Raw genomic sequence first — 19,285 nt, 5'->3', positions numbered from 1 at the left:
TTGACACCCAGAGTGGATCATATTTAAAAGCCTTCCTCTAAATGTCAAGATTATTTTCAGTACATGAAATGAAACAATAATAGACAGTAAAGAAATGCAGAAAGGGTGGGGCCATGATGGCAGAATACCCAGACTCTTCCTGCGAGCCCTCTTACAACAAAGACCCGAAAAAAACAAGTGAAACAATTATATTTATGACAACCTAGGAGCCCTGAACATCAAAGGCAAAGTTAGAAAATGTTCTGAGCAGCAGGGGGAAAGACGGTTCAGAAGTTGAGAGGGGTTGCCAGACCTGAATCACCGGAATCCCTCAGGCACCATTCCCAGGAGCGGCTGTGGTGGGCTGGTAGTAGCATTCAGCCGCAGTTTCTACAGGGAGAAGCATCAAGCCACACAGCCTACTCACACCTCCAGAACCAGAGAAGAATGGCACTCTTGGCAAAAGCTAAGTACTTGCGTATGTTTTACTGCACCCCTGCCCCCTAGCCGGCTTCAGTGACTGCTCATTTCCCTGGGCCTGAGACAGGCTGTGTTGAGTGCCTAGAGCTACCCTCCTGGCATTGGAGAAGGAATAAATTCACAACTGGGGGAAAAGATAACTTGCCAGCTGCACTAGCCTGGGAAGCTCAGGACAGAAGTGGCTCCTGTCCAGGTATAAACGGTCCATGGACTCTGAATACCTTTCGCCCCTACATGGGTATGTGTGGGCCTATTTCAGGAGAATAGGCCCTTGTTAACAGACTACAACTGTTTCAGCTGTGCAGTGGAGAGGTGGGTGTTTGAAGTTTGACATTGCTTTGCCAATTAAACAGGGTCCTCACCGACCCACATCAGGGGCTCAAGGACTGGGGGCTCCACTCAGGTCACCCAGCGAACCGTGACGGGTCCAAGGATAAGCGGTACCTCCCAGTCCTTACAACCAAAAACATCGAGTGGCCATGGTCCGTCTGCAGAACCCACCCACCTGTACACTCTAGGGAAGAGAGACGTGCTTCCCTCAGAGACATATGGGGGACGATTCACAGCCCCCTGCATTGTTCAGAAGGTGACCCCCTGCTGCAACCAGATACCGGTACCGACACCAATCATCCCTGCCCCTCAAAGACTGTAGGACAGAGCCTGTACCACACACTTGATGATCAGCTACCTGGACAGCTGAGCTGAATTCATACAAGAAAACTGAATGGACTCCTAGACTGATATACCTGATATACCAGCTCTAGCTATCTGGTAAACAGGACATCAGAGCTCCAAAGGCGAAAATTACCAAGCTAGCTCACTCAAGCAACCCATTTGGGCATATCAAAACAACACAAAGCAAGAAGCTACGACAGTAAGCAAACATAAAATAAACTAATACAATAACTTATAGATGGTGCAGAGACAACACTCAGTATCAAGTCACATAAAGAGGCAGAGCATGATCGCCTCAACAAGCTCTTAAAACAAAGAATCAACGAAGCTTCTGGATGAAGGTGTATTCCTGGAATTACCAGATGCAGAATCGAAAAGATTAATATACAGAACTCTTCAAGACATCAGGAATGAAATTAGGAAGATCAGGCAATATGCAGAACAAGCCAAGGAACACATAGATAAAGAAGTGGAAGAAATTAAAAAGGTTATTCAAGAACACAATGAAAAATTTAATAACCTGCAAGAATCCTTAGAGAGACAGCAATCAGAAATTCAGAAAATTAATGATAAAATTACAGAATTAGCTCAATAGAAAGAGGAACAGAATGGAGCAACTGGAAGGCAGAATTGGTGACCTTGCAGAAAAAGAACATGGCACCAATATATGAAGAAAAATCAGATAAAATAATTTTTAAAAATGAAGAAACCTTAAGAATCATGTAGGACTTTATCAAGAGAAATAACCTACAAGTGACTGGAGTACCAGAACAGGGAAGGATAACAGAAAATACAGAGAGAATTGTTGAAGATTTGTTGGCAGAAAACTTCTCTGATATTGTGAAGGATGAGAACATATCTATCCAGGGTGTGCATCAAACTCCATATAAGGTAGATCTTAAAGTCATCAAGACATATTATAATCAAACTTGCCAAAACCAAAGATAAAGAGATAATTTTAAGAGCAGCTAGGGATAAACAAAAGGTGTCCTACGAAGGAGAGTCAATAAGAATAAACTCGGACTACTCAACAGAAACCATGCAGGCAAGAAGGCAATGGGATGAATTATAATAGAGTATTGAAGGGAAAAAAAATTGCCAGCCAAGAATCATATACCCAGCAAACCTGTCTCTCAAATATGAAAGTGAAATCAGGACATTTCCAGATAAACAGAAGTTAAGGGAATTCTTAAAAACCAAACCAAAACTACAAGAAATACTAAAGGGAGTTCTTTGCTTAGAAAATCAATAATATCAGGTGTCAACCCAAGACTAGAACACTGGATAGAGCAATCAGATGTCAACCCAACAGGGAAATCACAAAAATAATCAAGATTAAAAAACACTCAAAATGGAAACAATGATGTTATTAGGTAAAAGAAAACAACATTAAAACAATAAAGAGGGGACTAAGAAATGTAGTCATAGATCTTTCTTATGGAGACAAAGACAAGGCAATACAAAGAAATAAAAGTTAGGTTTAAATTTAGAAAAATAGGGGTAAATATTAATGTAACCACAAAGGAGACAAACTATCCTATGCATCAAAATAAAATACAAGAAAAAAATAGAGACTTAGTAAAAACAAAATCAGCAACAGCGAACATGAGGAAAGGACAATATATAAAGATAAACTACTCAGCACAAAAAATTAAGTGGGAAAAAGAAACTGTCAACAACACACAAGAAAAGACATCAAAATTACAGCACTAAATTCATACCTATCCATAATTACACTGAATGTTAATGGACTAAGTGCACTAATAAATAGGCAGAGATTGGTAGAATGGATTAAAAACCACGATCCATCTATATGCTGCCTACAAGAGACACACCTTAGACTTAGAGACACAAACAAACTAAAACTCAAAGGATGGAAAAAATACATCAAGCAGACAACAATCAAAAAAGAGTAGGAGTGACAATATTAATTTCTGACAAAACAGACTTTAAAGTTAAATTTACCACAAAGGATAAGGAAGGACCCTATATAATGATTAAAGGGACGATGTACCAAGAGGGTATAACCATATTAAATATTTAGGCACCCAGTGACAGGACTGCAAGATATATAAAACAAACTCTATCAGCATTGAAAAGTGAGATAGACAGCTCCACAATAATAGTAGGAGATTTCAACCCACCACTTCCGGTGAAGGACAGGACATCCAGAAAAAAGCTCAGTAAAGACACAGAAGATCTAAATGCCACAATCAAGCAACTTGACATTATAGACATACACAGAACACTCCACCCAACAGCAGCCAAGTATACTTTCTTTTCTAGTGCACATGAAACGTTCTCTAGGATAGACCACATATTAGGTCATAAAGCAAGCCTTAGCAGAATCCAATACATTGAAATATTACAAAGCATCTTCTCTGACCATAGACCATGAAAATAGAAATCAATAACAAAAAAAGCAGGGAAAAGAAATCAAACACTTAGAAACTGAACAACACCGTGCTAAAAAAAGACTGGATTATAGAAGACATTAAGGATGGAGTAAAGAAATTCATAGAATCCAATGAGAATGAAAACACTTCCTATCAGAACCTTTGGGACACAGAAAAAGCAGTGCTCAGAAGTCAATTTGTAACAATAAATTCATACATACAAAAAGAAGACAGTGCCAAAATCAAAGAATTATCCCTACAACTTGAACAAATAGAGAGCAACAAAAGAAATCCTCAGGCACCAGAAGAAAACAAATAATAAAAATTAGAGCAGAATTAAATGAAATAGAAAACAGAAAAACAGTTGAAAGAATTAATAAGACCAAAAAATTAACAAAATTGGTAAACCATTGGCTAGACAAAAGAAAACCAAGAGAGGAAGCAAATAACCCAAATAAGAAATGAGATGGGTGATATTAAAATGGACCCAACTAAAGTTAAAAGATTCATATCAGACTACTATGAAAAATTGTACTCTAACAAATTTGAAAACCTAGAAAAAATGGATGAATTCCTCAAAACACACTACCTACCTAGACTAAAACAGAGGTAGAACAATTAAATAGACCCATAACAAAAGAAGAAACTGAAATGAAAATCAAAAAACTCTCAACAAAAAAAAACTTCGGCCCGGACACCTTCACTGCAGAGTTCTACCAAACTTTCAGAGAAGAGTTAACACCACTACTACTAAAGGTATTTCAGAGCATAGAAAAGGACGGAATACTGCGAAACTCATTCTGTGAAGCCACCATATCCCTGATACCAAAACCAGGTAAAGACACCACACAAAAAAAGAAAATTACAGACCTATATCCCTCATGAACTTAGATGCAAAAAATCCTCAACAAAATTCTAGCCAATAGAATTCAACAACATATCATAAAAATAATTCACAATGACCAAGTGCGATTCATACCAGGTATGCAGGGATGGTTCAACATTAGAAAAATAATTAATGTAATCCATCATATAAATAAAACAAAAGACAAGAATCACATGATTTTATCAATTGATGCAGAAAAGGCATTTGACAAAGTTCAACACCCGTTCATGATAAAAACTCTCAGCAAGATAGGAATAGAAGGAAAACTCCACATAATAAAGGGCATTTATACAAAGCCAACAGCCAACATTATCCTAAATGGAGAGAGCTTGAAAGCATTCCTGTTGAGATCGGGAACCAGACAAGGATGCCCTTTATCACCACTCATATTCAACATTGTGCTGGAGGTCCTAGCCAGAGCAATTAGGATAGATAAGGAAATAAAGGGCATCCAGATTGGCAAGGAAGAAATAAATGTATCTCTGTCTGCAGATGATACGATCTTATATACAGAAAACCCTCAGGAATCCTCCAGAAAACTACTGAAACTAATAGAAGAGTTCAGCAGAGTATCAGGATTCAAGGTAAACATACAAAAATCAGTTGGATTCCTCTATACCAAAAAAGAAAACATTGAAGATGAAATCACTGAATCAATACCATTTATAGTAGCCCCCAAGAAGATTAAATACTTAGGCCTAAATCTTGCCAGAGTTGTAAAAGACTTATACAAAGAAAACTACAAAATACTTCTGCAAGAAACCAAAAGAGACCTACCAAGTAGAAAAACATACCTTGTTCATGGCTAGGAAGACTTAATATGGTGAAAATGTCTATTCTACCAAAAGAAGTCTATAGATACAATGCAATTCCAATCCAGATTCCATCAACAGTTTTTCATGAGATGGAGAAACAAATCACCAACTTCATATGGAAGGGAAAGAGTCCCCGGATAAGTAAAGCATTACCGAGAAAGAACAAAGTGGGAGGCCTCACTCTACCTGACTTTAGAACCTATTATACCACCACAGTAGTCAAAACAGCCTGATACTGGTACAACAACAGATACGTAGACCAATGGAACAGAATTCAGAATCCAGACATAAATCCATCCGCATATGGGCAGTTGATATTTGACAAAGGCCCCAAAGTCAGTTAAATGGGGAAAAGACAGTCTTTCTAACAAATGGTGCTGGCATAACTGGATATCCATCTGCAAAAAAAAATGAAACAAGACCCATACCTCACACCATGCACAAAAACTAACTCAAAATGGATCAAAGACCTAAATATAAAATCCAAAATGATAAAGATGATGGGAGAAAAAATAGGGACAATGTTAGGAGCCCTAATACATGGCATAAACAGTATACAAAACATTACTAAGAATGCAGAAGAGAAACCAGATAACGGGGAGCTCCTAAAAATCAAACACGTATACTCATTCAAATGCTTCACCAAAAGAGTAAAAAGATTACCTACAGAGTTGGAAAAAGTTTTTAGCTATGACATTTCTGATCAGCACCGTATCTCCAGAATCTACATGATACTGCAAAAACTCAACTGAAAAAGAAAACCCAAGTAAAAAATGGGAAAAATATATGAACAGGCACTTCACTAAGGAAATATTCAGTTAGCTAACAGATACATGAGGAAATGTTTACAATCATTAGCCATTAGAGAAATGCAAATCAAAACTACAATGGGATTCCATCTCACTCCAACAAGGCTGGCATTAATCCAGAAAACACAAAATAAATGTTGGAGACATTTATTGTACACCACTGGTGGGAATGTAAAATGGTACGAATCGATTTGGCACTTAATTAGAAAACTAGAAATAGAACTACCATACGATCCAGCAATCCCACTCCTTGGAATATGTCCTAGAGAAATAAGAGCCTTTACATGATCAGATATATGTACACCCATGTTCATTGCAGCACTGTCTACAATAGCAAAAAGGTGGAAGTAACCATGGTGCCCGTCGATGGATGAATGGATAAATAAATTATGGTGTATTCACACAATGGAATATTATGCATCTGTAAAGAACTGTGGTGAATCTGTGAAACATTTCATTACATGGAGGAATCTGAAAAGCATTATGCTTAGTAAAATTAGTCAGTTGCAAAAGGACAAATATTGTATAAGACCACTATTACAAGAACTCGAGAAATAGTTTAAACAGAGAAGAATATATTCTTTGATGGTTACGATATGGGGGAAGTAGGGCGGGAGGGAGAGGGGTATTCACTAATTAGATAGTAGGTAAGAACTACTTTAGGTGAAGGGGAAGACAACACACAATACAGGAGAGGTTAGCAGAACTGAACTAAACCAAAATCAAAGTAGTTTCCTGAATAAACTGAATGCAGGGGCGGGGGTTTGGGGACCATGGTCTCAGGGGACATCTACATCAATTGGCATAATAAAATTATTAAGAAAACATTCTGCATCCCACTTTGGAAAGTGGCATCTGAGTTCTTAAATGCTAGCAAGCAACCATCTATGATGCATCAATTGGCCTCCATCCACCTGGAGCAAAGGAGAATGAAGAACACCAAAGGCACACGGTAATTACAAGTCCAAGAGACAGAAAGGGCCACATACAGACACTACATCAGCATGAGACCAGAAGAACTAAATAGATGGTGCCTGGCTACAACCGATGACTGCCCTGACAGGGACCACAACAGAGAACCCCTGAGGGAACAGGAGTACAGTGGGATACAGACCCCAAATTCTTGTAAAAAGACCAGACTTAATGGTCTGACTGAGACTAGAAGGACCCCGGTGGTCATTGTCCCCAGACCTTCTGTTAGCCCAAGACAGGAACCACTCCCAAAGCAACTCTTCAGAGAGGGATTGGAGTGGACAATGGGATAGAAAAAGATGCTGGTAAAGAATTAGCTTCTTGGATCCAGTAGCAACACGAGACTATGTTGGCATCTCCTATCTGGAGGGGAGATGAAATGGCAGAGGGGCTCAGAAGCTGGCGGAATGGACACAAAAAGAGAGAGTGGAGGGTGTGCTGTCTCATTAGGGGGAGAGCAATTAGGGGTATATAATTTTTGTATGAGAGACTGACTTGATTTGTAAAAATAAATAAATAAATAAAAACTTTCACTTAAAGCACAATAAAAATTAAAAAAAAACAAAAGTGCAGATACTAAAAACTTTTATGTAGTCATGCAAATGTAAATATTACAGTACAAATAGGGGGAGAAGCAGCTCTATTTCATCAGTAATTGTATTTTTTTAATGGTTGGAGCCCCTGGTGGCACAGTGGGTAAGAGCTCCGCTGCTAACCAAAAGGTCAGTGGTTTGAACCCAGCAGCTGCTCTGAACCATCAGCTGCTTGTCAGAGAAAAGACCTGGCAATCTGCTCCTGTAAAAATTACAGCCTTGGAAACCATATAGGGTAGTTCTACTGTGTCCTATCGAGGTCGCTATGAATTGGAATCAAGTGGATGATACAAAGCAACAGTTTGAACTTTGATTCTTTAGTTACCATTTTGATATAATAATGTTTTATGTAAATAATTTCCCAGTAAAAAGTTAATTTTACTAAAACTAAGATCTCTGCAACGGGTACAATTTTAGTAACTCTTAAACTGCATGGTTAAATACTAAATTATATTTTATTTTCTTGATTGTTCTTTAATTTTAAAACACTTTAAAAGAGTAATAATTTTCCATTTCAAACATATTTACATCCAATTATGTATCAACTAACATTTGAACTTAGCAAAACAAAAATATTGTACTTAGAGTTGCCACTCTTTAACTGTTTTAAATTTTAGCAGAAATAAAAATTCCGAGTAGTCACTTAGGATGACAAATTTGAAATAAACTCAAGTTTTGTTTCTTCATCTTTATAATCACTATTCTGTTCTTGTTTATATTAAATCTAGTGTACAGTATAGGAGCATGGAGTACCACAGGGATTGGAGACATGACTTGTGCCTGAAGTGATCCTCAACCGTTACAATCTTACTCTACCAAAATAGTTTTCAGGGGCTGACTATATAACTAACTACAACTTTTCTGGATTAACTTTCATACAGAATACAATGTTTATTAAAGGATTAATAATTACATGTGCTAATATGAAGCATGCATATACACACAATTAAAACTCAACAGCAGTTGTTATACTAGTAAAATATTTGTTCTTGTATATTGTTTAAATTTAACAGCAATTGCTGTAGCAACACCATTCGTTACTCTAGTAACAGCAGAAGAGGAGTTAGCATCACCAGTAATAGAACATAATGCGCTGAGAACAGGGCAGCAGCACTTCTTTGGTATTCTTGGCAAAAATGCATAAGCTGAATTTAGTCATGATTAAACATGTTGTTAGGTACTGTCAAGTCAGTTCCAACTCATAACAACCTTTTGTACAACAGAACGGAACAGTGCCAGCTCTTGTACCATCCTCACAATCATTTCTATGGTTGAGCGCGTTGTTGCAGCCACTGTGTCAGTCCATCTCATTGCGGATCTTCCTCTCTTTTACTGACCCTCCACTTTACGAAGCATGATGTCCTCCTCCAGGGACTGTCCCTCCTGATAACATGTCCAAAGTACGTGAGACGAAGTCTCAATATCCTCGCTTCTAAGGAGCATTCTGACTGTATTTCTTCCAAGACAGACCTGTTCATTCTTCTGGCAGTCCATGGTATATTCAAGTGTTCTTTGCCAGCATCATAATTCAAATACATCAGTTCTTCTTTGATCTTCATTCATTCTCCAGCTTTCACATGCATGTGGGGTGATTGAAAATACCATGACTGTGTCAGGCGCACCTTACTCCTCAAAGTGACATCTTTGCTTTTTAACACTTCAAAGAGAACTTTTGCAGCAGATTTGTCCAATGCAATACATCGTTTGATTTCCAGACTCCTGCTTCCATGGACATGGTTGTGAATCCAAGTAAAATACTTGACAACTTCAGTATTTTCTCCATTTATCATGCTGCTTTTTGGTCCAGTTGTGAGGATTTTTATTTTATGTTGAGGTGTAATCGAAACTCGAATTTGGAGACAGTCTACAAAATAACTGCCTCATACTCTTCCAAGTATCAAGATCTTAAATGACCGAAACAAACAAAAAGTAACTGCTCAGATTGGAAGAGAATAAGGTGTGATCCTTGACATCATGTCCATAGATAAGTTCCGTAGATTTGTTAATAGTATTCTATCAGTGTTAATATCCTGGTTATGTGAAATGTTAACATTTGGGAATGATGGATGAGGGATATACAGGAATTCTTTGTATTATATTTGTAAGTCTGAAATTATTTCAAAATTTAATAAAGATTTTAATAAAAATTTTTAAATATTCTGAAAAATGTAAAAGCTTTTGCTTATCAAAAGGCGTTGTTAAAAATTAGGTAAGCCACAGACAGGGAGAAAATATTTGCAATACCTGTATCAGACAAATAGCTTGTATTCAGAAGATACAAACAGTGTTATAACTCAATTTAAAAAAAAAAAAAAAACCTAGTTTTTTTTGTTTTTTAAAGGAGGTAGTAGACTTGAACAGCCGTATGACCAGTGAGCACATGAAAAGATTATTATTAGTCATTAGGGAAATATATGCCTACCAGAATGTCTAAAAGTAAAAAGACCAAGTGTTGGCAGGGTTTGGAACATCTGAAACTCTAGTGGGACTCATATATTGCTAGTGGAATGCAAAATGGTATTGGCTACTTTAAAATTGGCCTGGCAGATCTCATGAAGGTAAACATATTCCTACCTACCTCGTGACCTAGAAATTCCACTTTTAAGTATTTATCCTAGAAAAACAAAAAGACTTGTGCAAGAACAAGAAGTAAAAAACTGGAAATAACCCAAATCTTCATCAGTAGGAAAACGTGTAAATAAGTTGTGATATATCTGTACATTGGCATACTATTCAGCAATGAAGAGGAGTAGATTACTATACCTGTGGAAATGTACATAAAAAACATTATGCCGAGTGAAAGAAGCCAGGCACAGAAGAGTATATACAGTAAGATTCCATTTAGGTGACATTATAGTACAGGCAAAACTAATCTATGGTAAGAGAAATCAGAATAGTGGTTTCTTGTAGCAGGAGTGGAGGCTGAAGATTGACTGGGAAGGGCCACAAAGAATCTCTGGGGTGATCAAAATATTCTCTATATTGATAGGGGTGTAGGTTACACTGTTGTATTCAATTGTAAAAACTTAGACTATACACTTAATATCTGTGTATTTTGCTGAATATAAATTGTACCTCAATATGAAAAGGAAAAGGATACAACTCTTTAGGTTGAAGTAGGAACAAGGTAACAACTTAGCTCTGAATCTTCCCACTTTTCCTCCTGGAATCTGTACAGAGCAACAGGGAGAATGGGGGGTGGGGGAAAGGGAACTAACAAACCACATATTCTATAAAATTTGGAAGCAGAGAAAAGCTTCTAACTGCAGATTACATGGGCCAGTCAGAATCAGGCAGTGGGGCAAAAAATAGAGTACCAAAGGTTGTAGTGGTGGCAGATCTCAGCAAACCTCAGCAAATATTCAGCCCCAGAATGACAGGGCCCTCTGCTAAAAGGGAACTTCTGTAAACAAGGCAGAAATTCAGCAGGGTCAACAGGAAATGCCCAGAAGGATCCAAAAGTAGCTGATTTCAGACACCACCAGCAAAGTAGTCCTTCTAAAAGTTAGTACATCACCTCTGAAGTCAAGGGCTGGGACCCTTGGTGACCAAGGCCTGGGATGTGACTGAGACACCCAGGATGGTCAGTAGAATCCCTCCTAAACCAGATTTGGCACTGAGAGGCAGAGGAAGCACCATAATTTAAAGAAGTTATTCACTGTCATGTTCTATACTGAATTAGTAAATATTAAGCCATTACCTGGAGGGGAAATAAAGGATGAGGTTCCTGTGAGCCTCTGATCACAACATTTTTATCAACCAATCAGTATATATATAACCTTGTTTTATGTGTGTTTCAGTTTAAAGACGTCTTATTTAATATATATTTATTACAAATAATTTATAATATGTAGTGCAAGAAGACGGTAGAACAACATCAAGATACTCAGGGTATATTCAGCCAAGTTGTCCTTCAAGTATAAAGTCTTCAGACTGTTTTGAAACAAGTTTAAATCAGACAGAATATGAACTACTTTGAGGATAATGTTAGAAGATGAACTCAGGCCACCAACATATTTATGAGGAAACTGGCAAATGGACTGACTAATAGCTAGAATCTCTAGTACAATATAGATAAGGGTGATACCAGGAGTCATTGTCACGTTTCTGTTTTTAAATGAAATGCTCTTAATGTTCCACCATTATATATGCTTCATATATAGCCTTTTTGTGGGTGCACTTTATCAGGTTTAAAAACTTTTTTCCTAATTTACTATCAATTTTGTGATATACATGTATCGAGATGGTCATATGGTCTTTTTTCTTTACTTAATGTGGTGAGTTACGTGAGTAGCTTTTCTTAAGTGGCCTTTCTTACACTTTGGGGTGGACTCTATTTGATCATGCTATTATATGTTATTTAGTAATTGCTGGTTTGGGATTATTTGAAATTTTTGCATGGATATTCATGAATAAAATTAGGAAATAATTTTCCATTCTCTGTCATTGTCTAATTCATATTTCAAATTGCACTAGCTTCATAAAATAAGTTTTTTCTGTTTCATGCTTGAGAAAAAAATTTTACTGAGAATCTCTCTTCCTTGACAGTTCTATTTTTTTTAGTCTGGTAAGTAGGTTCTCATTTTATTGGTATGAAAGTTTTTATTTTTATCATCTGATATATTATTTACTGTCCACATTTTGATTCTTAATGTTGTCTATATGTTCCTTCTGTCATAGAAGCACCAGTCTTACACTCCATGAAAAGTGAAAGCAAAGAGTTTTACAGTAGCCCCCCATTTGCGGTTTTGCTTTCCACAATTTCAGTTACACATTGTTAAATGAGTTATACTCATTTAACAATTTCAGCCACAGCTTGAAAATGTTAAATGAGTACATAGCATGATGAAATCTCACACCGTCCCCTTCTGTCATTCACGTAACTTTTATTACAGTATCTTGTTATAATTGTTCTATTTTATTGTTGTTAATCTCTTACTGTGCCTAATTTATGAATTAAACTTCATGGTAGGTATGTATGTATAGGACAAATCATAGTATATATAGGATTTGATATTATCTGGAGTTTCAGACCTCCATGGGAGGTCTTGGAACATATCCCCTGCAGATGAGTGGGGCCTACTATATTGAGCAATAGAGATATTCCCGAAATCGGGAGACACCATGGTACACTCAGAGTACAGTAGCATTCCAAAATGCAGGAGGGAGTGAGTCTTTTAAAGGGTGAAGTAAACAAGGGCTAGATACTTGAAGGGATTGGCGGGGGGAGGTGCATGGCAAAAAGTCACAAAAATGTTGTTAAACCACAGTCTTAACAATCTTTCTTCACATCTGCAGTTCTATTTGTTAACATCCTGGAACGTTCTGAACAAAGCATCCTTCCAAGAACATTTGTATTAGACTTTTCATAACAACCATCTATCTGGACCCTTCCTCTTAAGATAACAAACTATGCTTCTATCCTAAGTTACAGATTTACAGAGAGTCATGCAAAAAAGCAGAAGTGGAGCTAAAGTATTCATGAGTGAATCAAAATGGAGTCTGATTTAGGTCTGGGTTAGCCGTTTCAGTTGTGCCAAGTGCCTCAGGTTTTTAGGGTCTGCTTACACATTTCCCTCGTTTGATCAAGCCCAACTAAGGGCCACATATCACTGAGCATATCACCCACAATGGAGTTACCTTTTGCAAGGACTTCTTATAGGTATATTGTAGGCCCAAAATGTTGAAAGTGTTAGACCTTAGGGTCACTAGGCTAATTTTCTTCTTTACCTTTCCATAGCTCTAGGTCACGTCTTCAGGGTGAGTTGAATTTTTGTCAGGGTAAATGTTGCAAACAAGGCCACATTAGAAGAACAACTTGGCATTCCTCAAAAGGGTCTGATTCCAGGAGTAAAATTCATTCTTCTTGATAAAATTAACTTTGTCTAAATACATAACTCGTTGGATTGCCAGATGTTTTGAGCATTGGTTGTGGCAATGAGAGATGCAGTCCATAATACATTTAACAAGCCCAATTACTGTGATCAGAAGGTGTACACAAGCTAGTAAAAAGAAACATAAACCAGATTCAATACTTTGAGGTAACCAGCTAAAAATATCAAAGAAGGAAGGTGCAGTCGTGGAAGAAGTTGTATGTAACCAGGAGGTCTTTTGGTATAGTTTAGTGATGTCTTCTTCTACTTCTCTGGAGGTTTTTATCCATGAACAGCAAGTGGTATTGTCAATAGCACAAATTCCTCCTTGTGTTCAGAGAAAAAAAAAAAAGCTATTCTATTATCTAAGACAACTTTAGTAAAGGATTCTAAGGATTTCTGCTGAGCTGCCATTCCGTCAGCAACATTATCAGCAATTTGAGCCATGGTACAGACAGATTCCAAATAGGTTTTTCTGTTGGAATATACCATAAGTAGGAACAAATGTGGAAGGAAAGACCATCTCCATCCAGGCCTATCAACAATGGGATTGCCTGAGAGCACAAGTGCTCTCTTCTGAAGGGTTTTTTTTTTTTTTTTTTTTTTTCATGCCACTTTAAGCTGTCATTGTATGAATGAATACTTAAGGAAATTACAAGGGTACCCCAGGTGTGTTGGCCCCACATATTCCAACCATCTAAACATGGTTAGGCCCAAGTATATGGTAAGTCATCATACTTTTCCCTCAAATAGGCTTTCCTCCACATAGAAAAACATACCCCAATGGGAAAAGTAGTATACCTGTCCTGCTTTGTTAGGGAATGGAATGGATTGATTTGCTTTTTTGAGCCAGTCCACAGTCAATGAATCATTGCAAATGAGGATAATTCTCCAAATTATAGGTGATTCCAGAGTCTGGCACAAACTGGGAGATTTTGATCAGATTTTGATCATTTCACTTACTAATGAGGAATAATAAAAAGAGTGCATGATTCAAGAGGGATGGAACATTTATTGGGATTCACTCAGGCACGAGTAAGATTAAAACAAGGTGCTGATTAATAGGTGGATAATTCTGGAGGTAGCCATAATTTAATGTGACTGGGCCATTTGAAGAGCTTCTTAAATTCAGTAGTGAAGTTAATGACCCTGTAGTCCAAAACAGGTACAGTGAGATCAGAATAGTCATGTGTGAACTGAAAAGATGAGTGACATACCCAACATTCAGTTAATTGGCACTAGCTACCAATTGAGTAAATTTGATAAAGGCGTTTTCATTTCAACCATCCAAGCAATGGTTATGATAAATAGAATACTTACTAAAAACTTCATAATGGAGAAAGGTTAATTAAAAGTAATATGATAAAGAATAAACTAGTGGCTATAAAACAAGTTATTCTTCTAGTAAATTTGCCAGGAGATGAACCCAAGATGAAAATAAAGCTGTTTCAAAGGCTCTAAGTATCAGGCATAGTGCAATAACTTCAACTCCTGGCATAAGAGAAAGAGTTCCTTAATAACGTTAGATTTGATAATTACAAAAACCACTAGGAAATAACACCACAGGTGTGTAACACAGCTAAGACCATAAATACCAATAGCTAAGAAATAGAGTCTGAAAATTTCAGCAGCTTGCATGGGGTCTTGGTCCATGATCTTGGGTTTGGTTGTCTACTGCTGAAGTCATCTGCTTCTGGCTGCATTGGTGTTTCAGCCTGAGTTTCAAGTCTCCTGTTGGCTGACAAGTCCAGATAGGTCCTTTAGCTTTCTTCAGCTGTAATAAACGAATCCAAAGATTAATTCCTTCTAGTTACACTGCACAGGGGTGAATTAGAAGAAAGAAATATGATCCTGTCCAGTGAGAGTCTAAAGAATCTTTTAGTTGGTGTCTTTTCCAATAAATGTAATCTCCTGGGGTAATATTAAGTAGAGGAGGAGAGTCAGACTTTTGTTCCTCAAATATTAATCTGTGAAAAATACTTTTTAGAGTATTGCGTTAAAGATTGACAGTATTTCAACAATTTGAGTTGTACTAAGTTAGGGGCAGTAGAGGCAGTGTAGGAAAGGATCATAGACCTTCCAGTAATTACTTCATAAGGACTAAGTTTATGAGGTCCAAAAGGAGCACTTCTCAAATTTAAAAGGACCAAAGGGAGAAATTTAGTGCAAGACAATCCTAAGGATTCAGAAAATTTAGCAAGTTGGGTTTTTATTGTGCCATTAGTTCTTTCTACAAGCCCAGAAGATGGAGTGTGATACGGACAGTGCAATCTCTGATATATTGGGAAGATTCGGCATAATTCTTGAATAACTTGTCCAGTAAAGCGGGTTCCTCTGTCACTGCAAAGAATCTTTGGTGCTCCTCAGGTAGCTATTATGTTTTTGAGGAGCTTTTTAGCTACAAAAGAAGCAGTAGCATATCAACAAGGGTTCTACCCAATGTGAAAATCTACAGATCATTATTAAAATATATTTATAACCATTTGAGAGTGGAAGTTGAATAAAGTCTAATTGCCATTCAAGCATAGGTCCAGAAGGCAAAGGGTATTGCCCAGGTAAAGTCATAAGATGTTTGCCAGGGTTGTAATGAGGACAAATAGAGCAATGCTCAGGAACCTCAGAAAACTTTCTCCACCAGTATTTTTTTTAATTCAGTCATTTTCTCCTCTCTCCCCAAATGAGTGTTTTCTTGTAGGGTCTTCATCATGGGGACATGAAAAAGTTTAGGGATAACAGATTTAGCCTTGGGCCCTAACCATAATTCAGTGTCAGTGTCTTGATAACAGCAAGGCTTTTTCCATGTTTCAGTTTCATCTGACTGGGACAGTTGTTGTTGTTTCAAGAGTTTCTATTTGTTGGGTACAAAAATACTACTTATTTCACGAGACTGATTTTCTATAGGTTCTCATAAAGACCCTTTTTTAATTCCTTTCCTGTGATAGGGACAACAATGATTTGGAAAGCAGCCACTTAACAGCTGCATCAGCAAGATTATTTCCTCTAGTTTCTTCAGTTTGAGGCACCCCCTTCAGCTGGTGTGCTTATATTTTGATTACAACAATTTCAGAAGGGAGCAACAGAGCATCTGAAAGATCCACTATTAAAGTCCCGTTCTTAATCAATGTCGCCTGAAGAGGTTAAAAGCCCTCTTTGTTTCCACACGTTGCCAAATCATGAGTCACTCCAAAATCATATTTAGAATCCATATAAATAATCACAGACATTCCTTTAGCAAGTTTGCAGGCTCTAGTAAGAGTAATGTAACTTGTTGGGCATAAGTAACTTCAGAAAGTGGCTGGCTTTCAAGGTGTTCAGTAGATGTTGTAACAGCATAACCAGCCTGATGAGAGGGGTAGATTTCACATAGTAACCATCCACAAGTAAAATAATATCAGGATTTGTCCAACGAGTTTCCTTTAAATCACCACAGGGAGTCAAAAATTGCTCAGTTAGGTCTAAACAATCGTGGGAATGACAATCATCATCGGTTACAGGAAGAAGAGTGGCTGGGTTTAAAGTAGCCACTGTATATAGCCTAATATTTGAGGCTGCCAGAAGAAGAACCTCATAGGAGATAAGTCAACTAGCTTATAGATACTGGGTTAAAGCAGAATTAAGTAAAGCAGACACAGCATGGGATACACACATATCTAAAAAGTTTCCCAAAACTGTATCTGCAGTGGTTTCTATAAGTTTGGCAGTAGCAGCTACAGCCCTGAGGCAAGAAGGGTAAACTCTTGCTACAGGATCTAGCTGCAAGCTATAAAAACCTTCAGGCCTGTATTGCCCTCCATGTTTCTGTATAAGAACACCTAATGCATTACCAGAAACTTCATGTACAAATAAACGTAAGTCCAAATGATAGGGAACCCTAAAGCGGGCATAGTAATTAAGGGCTCTTTCAATTTATCTATAGCCTCTTAGTCTTCCTTGGTGAAATGGAATGGATCTGGCTCAGAAGTTTTCAAATAGTTACATAAAGGTTAAGCAATTAAAGAAAAGTTAGGAATCCATGCTCAACAATAACCACAAAGTCCCTAAAAATCCTGAGTTGTTTCTTTGTTTAAAGTAAAGGAAAACTAGTAATAGTTTCTTTCTCCTGGGGTCGATAGGAGTGCTTTCTGCAGAGATCAGATAACCTAAATATTTGACAGAAGGCTGGGCTAATTGTAATTTTTCTTTAGAAACTTTATGACCTCCAACAACTAAGTGTTTTACTAAAACTACACTGTCCTCAAGACAAGTCTGTTGAGAGGTGGTGCGAACTAGCAGGTCATCAGCATACTGTAATAATGTAGATTTCCTTGGTAATTGCAAAGCTTCCAAATCTGCATACAAAATCTGAGAAAAGTAAGTGGAAGATTTAGTAAATCCTTGAGGCATATCAGTCCAGGTAAATTGTTGGTTGTCCCAAGTAAAAGTAAACAAATATTGGCTTTCAGGGTCTACAGGGATGCTGAAAGGACACCACAAAGATCTATCACAGTGAAATATGTCACTTTGGGGTGGACATTGTAAAGTAGCAGATGTGGGTTAGGGACAACTGGGAGTCTAGAAATAACAATGTGATAGATTGCATAGAAGTCCAGAAAAATCTCCAATCTCTACTTATGTGGCTTCTTAACTGGAAGGACAGAAGTGTTGCAAGACTAGTGCAGGGGACAATTAACCTTTGGAAAGAAAATCCTGAATAATAGGAGTCGGTTCTTTTGCTTCTCATTTAAGTGGATATTGAGGAATCTTGGGTATAAGCTTAGAGGTGTTTACTTGAATTTTAATTGGTGTGGTGGACAAAATGCGATCAATATCTGTAGATGATGTAGCCCATAAGGTTTTGAGGATCAGAGAAATAATCTCAGGGAAGGGAGCCTGAACAAGCAGAATTTTGAAGGGTCATAGAAAGGGCTTGCAAATGGCACAGAGCCTCTTCTTTTTGAATGTTATCCATATCTGTGTCTATCAGGTTCTCACTTTCAGGCAAGATTAATAATATTTCCCCCTTTTCATTAGATTGCAGGTGATGGTTGCATTTAGATAAAACATCTCTTCCTATTAACAGGGGTTCCAGAACTAAGTAGAAAAGGTGAAAATCTTCAGTGGGGCCAAGAGGTATTGGCACAGGTTGAGAAGGAACTAATGTTTGTTCTTTATTAGTAACCCCACTATTTTTTAGGTTTTTACATTCCAGGGCAGGAGCTTTTGTAAACAACTGAAGTTATAACAGACAAGGTGACCCTTGTACCTATTAAAAACTGCCAAGGTTCTCCATTAATGTACATAGTTTTTCTCACTGAGGGTTTAGATCCACCATAGGAAAAGTCCTTGAGTTGTCCCTGGAGCCCATTAATTCTGAATTAGGGAGTGGAGGAGTGGTTAGTGAGGAAGCATTCTGTCTATTCTTCAATTTAAAACATTCGTTTTTCCAGTGGTCAGATTTTTTTTTTTACAATAGTGGCAAAGACCAGTTTTACGCCCACTGAAGGGTTTAGAATTTCGTTGTTGGTTTGGCTCTTGAAATTGTTGTAGCTGAAGGGCCATCAGTTTGTTAGCTTTTGAGGCTTGTTTGGTTTCTAATGTTTGAGAAAGTTCATGAGCCAAATTGATCAACTCTGCGTTGGGAGCTGCTTCCCAATCTACACGGTGCCTTTTTTACCAAAGCTGAAATTCAGGTTTAAGACATGTTATAAATACTGAATTAAAAGCTCCCTTTTTTTTTTTTTTAGTCCCCAGAGCCAGTGGATAAAGTCTTGAATATTCAGAAATTTTTTTTTTAAATCAAGTTTGATAATCATAAACAGTCTCATCTT

The 19,285-nt window shown here is 37.5% G+C and overlaps 1 protein-coding gene across 15 annotated transcripts in view; it reads left to right on the top strand.

Annotated features, from left to right (window-relative positions):
* DTNB (dystrobrevin beta) overlaps positions 1-19,285 on the top strand; it is a 415,855-nt gene that overhangs the window by 240,688 nt on the left and 155,882 nt on the right. Inside the window, exon 9 of one of the 15 annotated variants that reach the window (XM_064295134.1) lies at positions 8,829-18,868. The exons of 13 other annotated variants lie outside the window; for them this stretch is intronic. In XM_064295134.1, the coding sequence (XP_064151204.1) occupies positions 8,829-8,880 (52 nt within the window). In that variant the 3' untranslated portion in view covers positions 8,881-18,868. Of the gene's footprint in view, positions 1-8,333; positions 18,869-19,285 lie in introns of those variants that run through there. One more of the 15 variants, XM_023550513.2, reaches the window with a different exon arrangement.

The sequence above is a fragment of the Loxodonta africana genome, chromosome 12, assembly GCF_030014295.1.
Source record: "Loxodonta africana isolate mLoxAfr1 chromosome 12, mLoxAfr1.hap2, whole genome shotgun sequence".
Taxonomy (NCBI): domain Eukaryota; kingdom Metazoa; phylum Chordata; class Mammalia; order Proboscidea; family Elephantidae; genus Loxodonta; species Loxodonta africana.
Note: the sequence above shows the minus strand (reverse complement) of the source record. Positions and strands in the feature narration are given on the sequence as shown.